The sequence below is a fragment of the Balaenoptera borealis genome (assembly GCF_965194805.1).
Source record: "Balaenoptera borealis genome assembly, chromosome: 13".
In the NCBI taxonomy this organism is placed as follows: Eukaryota; Metazoa; Chordata; class Mammalia; order Artiodactyla; family Balaenopteridae; genus Balaenoptera; species Balaenoptera borealis.
Window position 1 is genome coordinate 2,674,569 of NC_138870.1, and position 16,249 is coordinate 2,690,817.

Below are 16,249 nucleotides of genomic sequence, written 5' to 3' on the forward strand. Positions count from 1 at the left end.
TTTCTAATTCAATTATCAGTTAGCTTTCTGCTACTGATAAATCTAAACTCTAAATTCCAAAACCTAGGAAACTGGAGATGCAGGCAAGGTGAAATAAAGAGAAGTTACAGAAGCATAGAAGGGAAAGATGATAACGTCTGCGTCAGCAAATTAAACTCCAAGCTACATTACCATTTATAATCAATCAAGCAAGAAGCTGTACAATTTTAACACAGATTCTGAATGCAGCTCAGATTCAAATGCTCAATTACATTTTCCAGGTCAGTGATTTATTATAAAGATAAGAAATTTACTGTAACACAAAACTACTTTAAACCATAGGGGAGAGCCCTGGAAAGGAGAGGCCAGTGCTAATCCCATTGTACTGCATGCTTGGCCATCTGCTATTGTCTCATTTCATTCTCTGAGCACAGGGCTATCCCCGTGCATACAAATACATATACTACCTAGAAAGCTGGAAGCCTATGGGCAGGCAGTGGTGGCCCAGAGAGAGCCAAAATTGGTCCAGAGTATGTGATTCACAATCCAGCCATTATCAAAGCTGCTACTATTTTCAGAAAACAAGGATTTTTAATGCATATTTAATATGCCAAAGTAATGCCAAAGTAATACACTGTTTCCTGGTATTCTCCTTAAATATTAAAATAGTTAAATATTACTTAAATTTACAATTATAAGTAATATTTGTGAGAAAAATGATAGAGAATGCAGATGCCAAGAACAAGGAAAGGATGAAAGCAGAGTTACCATCTGCTCTTCCTTATGGAATAAGTGTCTAAATCAAGAAGCAAACTAGGGACCTCCCTGGTGGCATAGTGGTTAAGAATCCGACTGCCAATGCAGAGGACACGGGTTCAAGCCCCAGGAAGATCCCACGTGCCACGGAGCAAATAAGCCCGTGCACCACAACTACTGAGCCCCCATGCCACAACTACTGAAGTCTGCGAGCCTAGAGCCCATGCTCCGCAACGAGAGAAGCCATCGCAATGAGAAGCCCGCGCATCGCAACGAAGAGTAGCCCCCGCTCGCTGCAACTAGAGAAAGCCTGCACGTAGCAATGAAGACCCAACGCAGCCAAAAATAAATAAATTTTTAAAAAAAAAAGAAGAAGCAAAGTAGGTTAAGTGTTGCATAGAATTAAGACATGTCTCCAGGGACTTCCCTCGTGGTCCAGTGGTAAAGAATCTGCCTTACAATGCAGGGGATGCTGGTTCGATCCCTGGTCAGGGAACTAAGATCCCACATGCCGCAGGGATAACTAAGCCCATGCGCCACAACTGCTGAGCCCGTGTGCCACAAACTATAGAGCCCATGCGCCCTGGAGCCTGCACACCACAGCTAGAGAAGAGAAAACCTGCCGCCACAACTACAGAGAAGCCCACGCGCTGCAACGAAAGACCCTGCGTGCCTCAATGAAGATCCCGCATGCTGCACCTAAGATTTGATGCAGCCAAAAGTAAATTTAATTAATTAATTAAAAAGTAAAAAGACATGTCTCCAGGAAAATCTCAAGATCCACCTGTAAGGTTATACTTCAATATACCACCGCAGGTAAATTTCTAAAGTTTCTGATGGAAAATCTTCAGGGCCAGGGGAAAGAAAAACTGAATTCTATTTATCAGTTTCCTAGATAAACTAATAGGACAATAAAGATGAGTATATTCTCTGAAAACCTTCTCATTATGTAAGAAATGGGAATAATTTTTCCAGAGACCAGGTAATATGAGAGATCATAATAAGAAAGAAAAGGTATTGAGAGACAGAGCTCTACCAGAAATTTTTAGGAATCCGTATTACAAATGTATGAAGTACAGAGGTGAAATTCCAGGGCGTGACCCTCTGTAAAGGACACTATTCCCCTTTTTCATTCACATCACTCTCTCAGCTTGGGATGTCTTACCCCTTCCCCATCTGCCTAGCAAACTTTCACACACCTTTCAAGACTCGACTGCTAAGACTTCTCTTAGACTCCTTTCACACAAGGTCGAATCTGGAATGCCTTGCTTTGTGCCCACTGTACACCATTTGTATGGTAACTTCTTTAACTGCTACAACTCTGAGACTCTGAGAGCAGAAACCATCCTGTCTGTGTACTTAGCACAGTGCCAGGTGCACAGCAGAAGGCAATGTTGACTGCATGAATGAGACAGCTGAGGACGCCTGGGAAGACTGGGACGCCCACAAGAACATAAAGTGACTGTGCAACTATAAATGCACTCAGTAAGGGGGGGAAAGGAGAGAAGACAAGAAGATTCCAGTGTATAGAAATAGACACACCGCTTAGAAAGCTAGGCCAACGTGTACATCATCATGTGGCTCACATCACTCTAAGAAGGAATTATACAGAATGATAATGAGTCCAATGGACTCAGATTTTCAAGACAGATTTCTTCTGGATGAAGAACAGAGGAGAAAATGGATTTACAAAGGAACTGTACTGTATAGCACAGGGAACTCTGCTCAATATTCGGTAAAACTGAAATGGGAAAAGAACTTGAAAAAAAATAGTTACATATATATATGTATAATTGAATCATTTTGCTGTACACCTGAAACTAACACAACATTGTAAATCAACTATACTCCAATATAAAATAAAAATTTTAAAAAAATAAAAAATAAATTAGACCTGCAAACAAACTGGAATTACCAAAAAATAAAAATAAAAAATCCTACAGACAACAAAAGGAGGTCTTAGAATTGTTTGGATAAACATATCAACCTGATAGAGTTTTCCTACAATATACCACAAAAGTCTTTCCTGAGCCTATGCAACATTTTATCACCTACATGGATGTATAAAGAATATAATCATGGGCATCCCTGCTGGCGCAGTGGTTAAGAATCCGCCTGCTAATGCAGGGGACACGGGTTTCAGCCCTGGTCTGGGAAGATCCCACATGCTGCGGAGCAACTAAGCCTGTGCGCCACAACTACTGAGCCTGCGCTCTAGAGCCCGCGAGCCACGACTACTGAGCCTGCGCTCTAGAGCCCGCGAGCCACAACTACTGGGCCCGCGTGCTGCAACTACTGAAGCCCGCACACCACAACTACTGAAGCCTGTGCGCCTAGAGCCCGTGCTCCACAACAAGAGAAGCCACCGCAACGAGAAGCCTGTGCACAGCAACAAAGAGTAGCCCCCGCTCGCCACAACTAGAGAAAGCCCACGTGCAGCAACAAAGACCCAACACAGCCAAAAATAAATAAATAAATAACTTTTTTTAAAAAAAGAATATATTCATAAGGGTTGAAGGCATAAAACTGAAGGAGATAAACAGACTAAATAAATCAAGTTTCAAAAGATTCTCAAAGATTAGAGTCATTGGCTGAATTTAGCAAAGTAAAATGTAATAAGAACAAACAATATTAACACCTAATAATATATGCACGGTATATAACACTTCATGGGTTCCAAGGTGCTTTTATACACATTACATCATTTAACAACCCCCCCAAAGTAATTATTATACCCTGTCTACAGATGAGGAAACTGAGGGTTAGTGAGTTTTCCCAATACCACATTTCAGAGAGGGCCAAGAACAGATCATCTTCTAATCATCTCTCTTGTAACTAGATCCAAAATTCCAAAGAGTACAAGTATGGAGGAAAAATGAGTGTAGAAAAACAACTGCCATCAGAAAAATTAATCAGGGCAAGTAAGAATAATGGGAGGAACAGCAATATTTCACCGAGGAAAATAAGATTTGGGGGCTGTCAAATATAGGCTCCCAATATCTAAAAAATCATCCTGCTGAAGGAGGATTACACTTGTTCAATACTGCCCAAGTTAATCTTAACCAGCAAATACGATAAGTAGCCAAATTCTGGTTCAAGGAAAGAGGGTCAAAACTGTCCAAGCCATTCATTCATCTTAATTGGACATATCCGACCATAAGCTGAATAAATCCATTTGCCAGATTTTGTAGGAAATTTTAATCAAACGAACAGCTGGGCTTTATCAAATGAGACTCTACATCTGCATCAGACATTGTTTCAAAATATACAAATAAACTTCTAGAGAAAGGTGGTTCTAATTTCACAATTATAAAATTAGGAATAAATTTAAAGTAAAACATAGGAAAAATTCTTTCTCAATGAAGATAGATATGTAGGTACAGAGAAGGTTTTTTCTAGGCATTTTTATTATTCATATTCAAACAAAAGGAAACATATAAAGTATATAATAAGCACCCATGTACCAGCAAATTAAACAGAAGTAAATCTGCCTCCAGGTATTTTAAATATATTTTTAATACAAATATGTATCTATATGTTATGAAGTATGTTAAATTACACACAAACGCATTACCCATCGTAAGAATGAGAATTACCTAAACTACTTAAGGTACTCATATATTCTTCCTTATCCCAACCCTCTTCCCTTCCCTACCTCCAGAAGAAATAACTTTGCTGAATTTTTATCCTAAATATTCCCTTGCCCTAAAACGAAAAGAATAATATATTCCACTGTGTGACTATACCACAACTTACTAACTCAATCATTCTGTCAATAAACATTTGCAAAGTATTTCCTCAGTTCTGTTTTGGTTTTTTCCTTAATCCAAACAAGGTTACTATGAGCATTCTTACATACATCCTGGAGTTCATCTACAGTATATGTATCTGGCAGGGTACCCTTATGTTTAGTAAGTGCTTTCCAAAATAGTTGTACCTATTTAAAAACCCAACAGCACTGTGTGAGAAATTCAGTTGCCATATTTACCAACACCTGATACTGTCAGACTTCTTAATTTTTGCGAACACAGCTTACAATGCTAAGTATAAAATGGTTTCTTAATCTGGTCTTATTTTACATTCCACTGATTACAGTGAGGGTACATAACTTTTCGTATTTATTTGCCATGTATATTTCCTCTTATATAAATTTTATTAACACATGCACAGGTTGTACAAAAACATGCATCCTGACCCAAGATACGGGTGCATGCATAAACACCAAAGCAAGCGTTTATTTCTGGGAGAGAATGGAGGGGAATACTCTCAAGAAAAGATATGCCAAAGAACTTTGACTCTGTTTGAAATTTTACTTCCCAAGTTGAGTAATTACCATTACTTATTATGTTATTCTCTATGCTTTTTGAATCTCACAAATAATTAAATTATAAAATGTAAAAAGATAATATAAATGCATGGTCAACAAGCAAGCACCCAGCGGACTTCCCTGGCTGTCCAGTGGTTAAGACTATACTTTCCAATGCAGGAGGTACAGGTTCAATCCCTGGTCAGGGAGCTAAAGTCCCACATGCCTTGCAGCCAAAAAACCAAAACATCAAACAGAAGCAATACTGTAACAAATTTAATAAAGACTTTAAAAATGGTCCACATCCCAAAAAAAAAAAAAAAATCTTAAATAAAAAGGTACACTTTAAAAAAAACCAAACAAGCAAGTAGCCAGGACCACTCCTGAAAAAGTGTTCAAAGGAGTTCTTGGGGAACCAAGAATTAAATGAAATGTAAACCTTGGAAACAGGTAAGCCATGGTGCTACAAACAGTGGTAAACATTAAATTCACTTAAACACAGAAATAAAGGCTAAACAATATGAATCACGATTACAGAAAAGACTTTTTCCCCTTCAAAAAGCAACACAATGTAAGTATGAGAAGTACTGTGGACTCAGCAAAAGACAACAAAGCTTACCAACAAAAATCAGGAAGGGCAATTATAAACAAACTAAGTATTTTTCATAAAAAGCAGTCAAAGAAACAGAGGCAGATAAATGGAACAGACCAGAAACAGGCCCAGATTTAAACAACAATTTATTTTTGGCCTTTCAAATCAGGAGGAAAAAGGTAGATTATTTAATAAATATTATAATGATGACTGGCCACATATAAGAAGAAAAAGCTGAAATCATTAAAGCCAATATATAAATTTTATAAAACAATTTTTAGGTATAAAGAAAAAAGAAACTTTAAATGTACCAGAAGAAAGCATGCGTGAATTACTTAATAACCTTGGTGGGCATAAGGACTTTCTGAGCATGACCGAAAATTGAGAGGACACAGAGGAAAGGACAACTAAATTTGACACATAAATTCTAAAACAAATACCATAAAGGAAGTAAAAAAGAAAATGACAAACAAGAAAATATATTTGTAAAACATGAGGAAAGAGGCCAATCCACATACTAGGGAACCCCTATAAATCAATAAGGGAAAAAAATAAACCATCTAATAGAAAAATGTAGAAACGACATGAATATGTAGCTTCAAAACGAAGAAAACCCTATGAAAAAATGCTCAACATGCACTCAAATTTAAATAAATATTAAGCAAGAAAGTAGATATTTTTGGAACTTCCCTGGTGGCGCAGTGATTAAGAATCCACCTGCCAATGCAGGGGACACGGGTTCGAGCCCTGGTCCGGGAAGATCCCACATGCCGCGGAGCAACTAAACCTGTGTGCCACAACAACTTAGCCTGTGCTCTAGAGCCCGCAAGCCACAACTACTGAGCCTGAGCGCCTAGAGCCTGTGCTCCGCAACAAGAGAAGCCACTGCAATGAGAAGCCTGTGCACCGCAACGAAGAGTAGCCCCTGCTCGCTGCAACTAGAGAAAACCCACGCACAGCAACAAAGACCCAACACAGCCATAAATAAATAAATAAATAAATGGGGGTGCGGCGAGAGAGGAAGGAAGGAAGGAAGGAAGAAAGGGAGGGAGGGAAGGAGGGAGGAAGGAAGGAAGGAAGAAAGAAGGTATTTTTAAATTATCTACCAGGTCAGTGGAAATTTTTAAAGGTTTGGCAACAAATGTCTGATGAAGCTGTGCAGAAACTCATCTTAATATATAAAAGCACAAGCTTTTTAGAGAACTGGGCATCCATCAATTTTTTTAGATGCATATAATATCAATTCATGAATGAGGTATGTTTATGTCAATAATTGTTATGCTACTGTAACAAATATATAAACAAGAAAAAAACCCTATAAATATCTACTTATACAGGTATAGGACATCAGTTAATTATGGTGCAAGTAAGACACCGAAAACCAAGCAGACATTAAAAACAATGAGCTAAAGCTACGTATAAAAAGACACAAAAATACGTTTATTTTTAAACGAATAAAAATGTATGATCCCACTTGTCGTTTTTTAAAAAAGGTGTGTAACATACGTATGCCTATATATGCATAGATATTTTATAGAAGAGTATACAAATAATTATTAACAAGTTACATCTCTAAGGAGCTGCACTGAGAGGGTCAAAGGATGAGAAAAGATAAGTTCATTTCATATGTTTTTGTACTTCTTGAATTTTTTTTTACCTTGAACATATATTACTTTCATAATTTAAAACTAGCTAATTTTTTAATCCACATTGTCATTTCTTAGTGTCTTTTCTTTAATTGAGGTGTAATTGACATGTAACATTGTGTAGTTACAGGTATACAACATAATGATTCAGTATTTGTATATACCACAAAATATCACCACAATTAAGTCTAGTTAACATCTGTTACCATATATAGTTATGAAATTTCTTTTCCTGTGATGAGAACTTCTAAGATCTACTCTCTTAGCAACTTTCAAACATGCAGCACAGTACTGTTAACTATAGTCACCATGCCATACGTAACATCACCAGGACTTATTCATTTTATAACTGCAAGTTTGCACCCTTTGACCCCCTTCTTAGTGCATTTAAAATCTAGATTTTAAAACAGTTGAGTACATTTACTCAATATTTCAAATATTTCAAAACAAATATATTTCAAATATACTAGTGATTCTACATTATGCATAAAAATTAGACAAAAAAAGTTTCAGAGGCTAAACTTTTACAATGATTGTACAACTCTCTCCCCCAAAGTATACTTCAGAATTATTTTTTCTATTAAAAAAATAATTGTGGGCACACTAGAAGTTAGTAGCAAAGTTACAGCAACAATCTACAGTGGGAATAACCCAGGGATTTACAGCAAGCCAAAACATTAATACACACTGACCAAGAAAAACAAGAATACTCAAGTGTATAACACGTTTTGCAAAGCTAATGTGTTTCAAAGTTCCCAATTAAATAGCAATATAGGGACTTCCCTGGTGGTCCACTGGTTAAGAATCCACCTTCCAGTGCAGGGGACATGGGTTCGATCCCTGGTCGGGGGAATAAGATCCCACATGCCACGGGGCAACTAAGCCCACTCGCCTCAACTAGAGAGCCCGTGTGCTGCAAACTACAGAGCCCATGCGCACTGGAGCCCATGCGCCACAACTAGAGAGAGAAAACCCACATGCCACAACTAGAGAGAAGCCCGCACGCCGCAACGAAAAGCTTGTGCGCCGCAACGAAAGATCCCATATGCTGCAACTAAGACCTGACGCAGTCAAAAACAAACGAACAAACAAAAAGCAATATAGGGGAAGTTTCTACAAGCTAAACATAGTCTAACCATATATCCAGCCATCATGCTCCTAGGTATTTACCCAAATGAGTTAAAAACTTGTGCCCACACAAAAACCTGTATGGGAATGTTTATAGCAGCTTTATTCATAATTGATAAAAACTGGAAGCAACCAAGATGTCCTTCTGCAGGTAATTACATAAACAAACTATAGTACATCAGACAGCAGATTATTATTCAGCGATAAGAAGTGAGTTATCAAGCCATGAAATGAAATGGAGGAATTTTAAATGCATATAGTAAGTAAAAGAAACAAGTCCTGGAAAGGGTGCATACTGTATGATTCCAAATACATGACATTCTGGAAAAGGCAAAACTATAAACAGTAAAAACATCCATGGTAGCGAGCTGGGAGAGAGATGAATAGGTAGAACACGGAGAGCTTTAGGGCAGTGAAGATACTCTGTATGACGCTGTAATGGTGGATTCATGTCATTATACATTCGGCAAAACCCACAGAACTGTACAAGACAAAGAGTGAAACCTACTGTAAGCTACAGACTTTAGTTAATAATAATGTACCAATATCGGTTCATCAATTTTAACAAATGTACCACACCAATGCAAGATGTTAATAACGGGAAACTGTGGGCAGGGAGTAAATGGGAAAATGCCCTAAAAATAAAGCCTGTTAATTTAACAACAACAACAAGAAAGCAATGGGGGTATCTCAAAGGCATAGGGAAGGGAAGAGCCCAGTGGAAGGTGCTCGGCTGGGGGTTGTAGTTAAGGTGGGACAAAACCAGGTGACAAGCAAGGAGGAAGGGGGAAGGGCCGCACCACAGCACACAGAGCACTCGTGTGGCCAGGGAGGGGCTGCTGACCCCGTGCTCCTCTTGGGGAACTCACAGCGAGCCATTTGTTTGTGTTCTCCGCACTCACGCGTTCTTCAAGTCTTGGTAACTGGAACATTTCTCTCTCCCGGCTCAGAAATGATCAGTGGAAAAGGAACCAAAACAAGTACCTCATTATGTGTCAAGATTAACCTGGGAAAACTGTGGGCTGTTGACTGAACTGCTTCTCTTAATCGGCTGGTGCTCTAGCTTTAAAAGTTCCCAGGAGACAACCTGAAATCCAGAATCTTCTCAAAATAGAAAAGAGTGGGGGAAATTCTGAATACATCACCAAACAGTAAGAGCCTCAAGCCTTTGGAAAGAGCCCAAAGGCCAAAAGCAAGACCTGTAGAGCTCTGTCCACACTGGTGGGTAACCTGATGATTATCTAACAAATTCAGCATGTGTCTACCAGAGTTCCAGAAGAGTGAGAAACCTTGGGATTCGTCTGAGTTAGAACAATCTTTGATTACAGCTGAGTCACCTCCGTGTTCTTAATACAAGTAAGACCTGGGGTCTTTTCACTGTGTCTATTCATGTGATAAATGTCGTCCTCCAGTGTGAAATGGAAGGACGCCCTTGTTCTGTGGGGAAGACAACTGTGGAAGAAGGAGCTATGAGTACGGAGAGAGCCACCCAGAATGCCCCCTCCAAACCCGTCAGCAGAAGGCCTCTTCCTGGGGGCCTCTAACAGATCCTGAATGCTGCAGAAACCCCAGAGGCTTGGGATCTGGGACCTTCCAGGAACTCAAGATCTCTCTTGCTGAGGTCCTTTCCATCATCACATGGACCAAAGTCCTCACCAAAGCCTTTGTGCTTCTCACCGTCTTCCTTACCAGGAAGCTCCACACGCCAGCCAACTATCTCACTGGCTCCCTGGACAAGACCAATCTCTTGGCTTTCATCTTGGTCATAGCCATCTGCATCACATATACCATCACCCACACCTGAAACTTTGGCCAAATCCTATGTGACATCTGGCTGTCTTCTGGAATCACGTGCTCTGTGCATCTCTGCATCACTGCTGTGGACATGTACTGGCCATCACCAACGTCCTGTAGTACAATATACGCCAGATATGCGGCCTCCACAGTCACCATTGTCTGGGCCATTTCATCTCCATCCTGCCGCTCTTCTCCCAGATCTCCTACATGATCTACTCCACAGATGGTGCCTTCTACATCCTGTCCGTGTGGCTCATCACCTTTCACACAGCCTCCTGAAGCCACCATATCACCACAGCCCAGCTCATCAGAGGTCACTCTACTCCCTCAACCCCCAGTCTCGCACTCAGCCAGCTCCCCTCTGTCAACCACCTGAAAATCAAGCTTGCTCATAGAATCCTGGAGCAAGAGGATGTTTGCACCTCAAGAAAGGAAAGCCATAATAAAAATAACTATAGCTCTCTTGAGAACCTTTAACTGCCTCTAAACTTACTGTGTTTTTTAGTTTATTTTATATGGATCCAAAAATTAAAGCTATTTCTATTTTATCAGCAAACAATGGTCCAGGAAACACATCACGAACGTTGAGTCTAATGATGTTAGTACAGCAACTTCTACAACAAAATAAGTAGGCAGAACATAAAGGCTCTAAGCACTGAAAATGACAGGTATAGAGGCATTATCTTAAAAGAAGCAGTAATAATCTAAACCAGTTTTGAAAGTACCTGTGCTACCTATTTGATAACTGTTTTAAGACAAATCAAAGTCTATAACATGACAAATTAGTGAGGCAGCTAGTGTACTAAAAAGAGCACAATTACCGGCCCTCTAGAGCCTACTCCCCTGGCCCTCCACGGCGAAAGGCAAAGAGACTAGACAAAGCATAATACACGTCATATTTGTATGATGTCCTGTAGTGTCAAAAAGCTTGAACACATACTACTGTCTAATCCTCCCAACAGGAAAGTTGTTGTCATGGGAAAAGCTGCATTTTGGAATAAGACCAACCTTGTGACAAAACCTGAAGGTACCACTTTTTCAGCTAAACAAATTTGTACAAATTTGAACCTCCCTTATTATGTAATATGTCTGGGACTTTGTTGGTTTGGGGCTTGTTTTTGTTTTGGGGGCAGGAAAGGGGAGCATGGGAGAATGGATACCAAGGTATAAAAGTGTTTTATTAGTGAGTACTGAAATAACTTAATGGATTGGAACTAACATTTTTCTATTTCCTTTAAGAAATGGGAGAAGATAGTTCAGAGTATATTTTGTGAAAATTTTGTTTTAGCTGTATCTCTAAGCATGTATACTATACACTGGTACAGATTAATGTAACATATATTTCTTATTATGTGTCATGGCCTAAAAATTTAGCCACTGATTATAACAGAGCAATCAAGATCTAAAATCCACTACCAAAAAGTTGCAAGGATTAAACAAGATTACAGATATAAAGTGGCTAACGTAAGTGCTGCCACTCTATTTTTACAACCTATGATTATTCCAGGATAATGAGGTGTTATTTCTAACTTCAAACCCCTGTTTACAGTTATTAAAAACTTTTTTAAATGTTTATCTAGTTAAAAATAAGACGTGCATTAGTTTGAAACAACCTTTGGGTTTTAACCAATGTACTTGTGACTTGGCAAAATCCACCAACATTACAAATGCATATCCTTTCACCCAGCAATTCTACTTTAAGTACTTCACCTAGAAATATACTTCACATATGAATAAACTAAATATGCACATTTTTAAAATGCAGCATCATTTTACATAACAGCAGAAACTTTAAGCAGACTGTCCATCAGTGGAAACCTTGTAATAAACCATAGCACATCCACACAGGTGCTATTGGTAACAATGAAGAAGCCCCGGAAGAAGTTTCAAAATATATTAATGGGAAAAAAGGAAAGGGAAATAAAGGAATGGTAACATTTGTGTTTAGAGAAACATTTTTGCTTTATATGGATTATGCATAAAATGTTTATGGAAGAACACAGAAAGAGGTAAACAGAAAAAAAGAGAATACGTATTTGCCTGTGTATATGTAAACTGTGCCTGGAAGCGTATACAAGAAACAGGTAAGGGGAAGTGAGCAGTTGGGGGTAAGGTGAGAAGAACATATGTATAAAAATGTAAAACAAAGTAGCATCCACTAACAAGATACTACAGTCACCTATCTAGAGTGATCAAATTTTTATGTTTAGTCATTGAAAGCAAATGAAAACCAAATTAACAGAGGACAAATATTGAACATGGTCCTCTGTACACAGAAGAAAAGCTGAATTTGAGGTTTAGTGAAGAGAGTTTTATTCCTGGGCTATTGTTAGAGGTTAAAAATAAATTGGGACAATGTCAAATATTTCTGATCTATCCCCTCAGCGGAGAAGAACAATAAATACCAGTGTCTACTATAACTATTATCTCAAAGGTACCCTTTAATTTAGCTAAAAGGGGGAGGGGAAGACAATTATTAGTACTTTCCTTGTTTATTACAGTGTTAGCCTCTTTCCAGTTATGATTAAGGTAAAATAGGAAAGAAAGTCTTCCTTTCCTTGACATATGTAGATTAGATGTCATTATAGTAGCATGTGTTTCTATTCAAAATTGCAGTCTTGCAAGAATCCTGGCCCACGTACTACACTAATTCATGGCCCTACAGTTGCCATACAAGACAGAAGATTAGGAGAGGTAGAAGAATGCCAATGCAAATACTCTGGCAATTTACAAGGCACTTTTCAGAGACAGTAGCATAGAAAATACTACTGAAGATACCAAACAGTGTTTACTTCGAAAGTTTAAAAACTGAATATACAGAACAGTTTTCACAATCTACCTCCTGCGGCAATGGTTGCAATTACGACCTGCAAAAATATAAACAGAGGAATGAGAGAGAAACTCTAATAGCACTTAGGTACAACTCAGTGGTAGGAATGAGGACGTGGGTCTGATGCGGGGCCCTGGGCTCAGAACACCTGCACCTCACCTTCTTCTGAAGGACATTAACTTTCCGCTCCTTCACGTCCAGCATGTCCTTGAGGTCATGGATCTCCCCAGCTTGTGTCCCCTTCTCCTCAGCCATGTCCTGGATTTGTTTTGTCTTCTTATTCAGCATGGTTTCCTTCTCTTCCAAACGCAACCGCAGAGCATCCACCTAAGAATATAACATTTTTACAAATGATTAATTGAAAAGAAAGGAACGTAATTCCTTCCAAATAGATGTGTACAGTTGCCTAAATGATACTTTTAGAGTAAACTTTCATTAGAATCAAATAAAATACCACTCTAAATACAACTGTGACTATTTAGAAATGAAACCCTAAAATTTTGTGAGCACTTCCATAATAAAATAAAATTTACATCCGTTAAATTACGGTGTAATCAAAATAAACAGTTCTGAATAAAGGGGACAAAATTGGAGAATTTATATAAAGGGGTTGAGCTTTGCTACCTCTGTAAAAGTGGTATAATCTATTATGTTTCTCAAATTTAGAATCATTTGGAGGATTTAAACAGAATGCCAGGCCAAGCCACCAGTTTCTAATTTGGCAGGGTTGGGGCTCAAGAATCAGTATTTCTAACAAGTTCCCAAGTGATGCTACACTGCTTTAGAAAATCTAAAATTAGAAAGAAAACCGTAAGCATCACCAAACATGACACTTGCTGTATCAGAGAATACAATCTAGCTGCAGCTGACAATCCCATAATGCACTTAGAGATCTGTAAGGCAAAGCAAGGTCTACTTTCAGATCTCAAGACTAGTCAGCTAAAGCTTGGTATCCAGGTACCTTTATCACCAAAGTTTAATACCATCCATTAGATATAACTTTAAAATAATTAGAAATCTAATATAAGTACTTATGTTTTCTTCCAGTTTTGAGATATAACTGACATACGGCACTGTGTAAGTTTAAAGTGTACAGCATAATTATTTGACTTCCATGCGTCATGAAGTGATTATCACAGTAAGCTTTATGAACATCCATTGTCTCATACAGATACAAAATTAAAGAAATAGAAAACAACCTTTTCCTCATGACGAGAACTCTTAGGATTTTCTCCCTTAATGACTTTCACATACAACACACAGCCGTGCTGATTATCTTTATCCTGTTGTGCACCGCACCCCTAGTACTTATTTACCTGATATCTGGACGTTTGTACCTTTTGACTGTCTTCATCCAATCTCCCCTCCCCTGATTCCTCACCTCTGGTAACCACATATCTGGTCTCTTGTTCTGTTTGTTTTTCAAGTATAACTGACCTACAGCCCTATGTTACTTCCTGAAACACAACAGTGTAAGTTGATTTTATTATACATTTCAAAAAGTCTATTACAATACGTCACCACACAATAATATTCCATAGTTACTGACTGTATTCCCCACACTGTACATTTCATCCCCTTGACTCATTTATTTATTTATTTAATAAATTTATTTATTTATTTATTTATTTTTGGCTGTGTTGGGTCTTCGTTTCTGTGCAAGGGCTTTCTCCAGTTGCGGCGAGCAGGGCCCACTCTTCATCGCGGTGCGCGGGTCTCTCACTGCCGTGGCCTCTCCCGTTGTGGAGCACAGGCTCCAGACGCGCAGGCTCAGTAGTTGTGGCTCACGGGCCTAGCCGCTCCGCGGCATGTGGGATCTTGCCGGACCGGGGCACGAACCCGTGTCCCCTGCATTGGCAGGCGGATTCCTAACCACTGCGCCACTGGGGAAGCCCCTCATTTATTTTTGTAACTGAAAGTTTGTCCCTCTTAATCTCCCTCACCTATTTCTTTCCTCTCCCCATCCTCCTCTCCTCTGGCAACTACCTGTTTGTTCTCTATATCTATAATTCTGTTTCAGTTTTGCTATGTTTGTTCATTCGCTTTTTAAGATCCCACATATATGTGAAATCACACAGTATTTGGCTTTCTCTGTCTGGCTTATTTCACTTAGCATAATGTCCTCAAGGCCCATCCATGTTGTCACAAACAGTAGGATTTCCTTCTTTCTCATGGCTGAATAATAAAATACACATACACAGACAACATCTTCTTTATCCATTCATCCACTGATGGACACTTAGGTTGCTTCCATATCTTGGTTCATTAATGCTGTAATGAACATAGGGGTGTATGTATCTCTTATAATTAGTGTTTTTGTTTTCTTCAGATAAATACCCCAGAGTGAATTGCTGGATCATACAGCAGTTCTACTTTTAATTTTTTGAGGAATCTCCGTACTGTTTTCCATAGTGGCTGCACCAACTTACATTCCTACCAACAGTGCACAAGGATTCCCTTTTCTCCACAGACCACAGACTCACCAGCACTTGTTATTTGCTGTCTTTTGGATAATAGCCACTCTGACAGGTGTGAGGTGATATCTCATTGTAGTTTTGATTTGCATTTCCCTGATGATTAGTGATGTTGAGCATCTTTTCATGTGCCTGGTGGCCATCTGTATGTCTTCTTTGGAAAAATGTCTACTCAGATCCTCTGTCCATTTTTTAATCAAGTTTTTTTTTTTTTTGATGTTGAATTGTATGAGTTCTTTGTATATTTTGGACCCCTTATTGAATATATTATCTGCAAATATCTTCTCCAATTCAGTAGGTGGTCTTTTTGTTTTGTTAAGAGTTTCCTTTGCTGTGCAAAAACTATGTAGTTTGATGTGGTCCCACTTGTTTAGTTTTGCCTGTTTTCCTTGCCTGAGGAGACATATCCAAAAAAAATTACTAAGACCGATATTGAAGAGGGTACTGCCTATGTTTTCTTCTAGTTTTATGGTTTCAGGTCTCACATTTAAGTCTTTAATCCATTTTGGTTTTTTGGTTATTTTCTTATATTAATTTATTTATTTTCGACTGCGTTGGGTCTTCGTTGGTGCACGCGGGCTTTCTCTAGTTGTGGCGAGCGGGGGCTACTCTTTGTTGTGGTGCGCGGGCTTCTCATTGTGGCAGCTTCTCTTGTTGTGGAGCACGTGCTCTAGGCACACGGGCTTCAGCAGTTGTGGTACATGGGCTCTAGAGCGCAGGCTCAGTAGTTGTGGCGCACGG

At 39.0% G+C, this 16,249-nt stretch overlaps 1 protein-coding gene and 1 long non-coding RNA gene across 22 annotated transcripts in view; one reads left to right on the forward strand and one right to left on the reverse strand.

The window, feature by feature from the left end:
• Positions 1–16,249, reverse strand: part of ERC1 (ELKS/RAB6-interacting/CAST family member 1) — a 417,262-nt gene that overhangs the window by 284,809 nt on the left and 116,204 nt on the right. For all 21 annotated transcript variants that reach the window (XR_014233070.1, XM_082349076.1, XM_082349081.1 and 18 more), the window contains one exon: positions 13,194–13,361. Coding sequence is in view for 20 of the 21 variants with exons in the window: in XM_082349076.1 (XP_082205202.1) it covers positions 13,194–13,361 (168 nt within the window). In the remaining variant the exon portion in view is untranslated. The remainder of the gene's footprint in view (positions 1–13,193; positions 13,362–16,249) is intronic.
• The window catches only part of LOC309608715, a 117,167-nt gene that overhangs the window by 56,996 nt on the left and 43,922 nt on the right, over positions 1–16,249 (forward strand). The window lies entirely within an intron of this gene.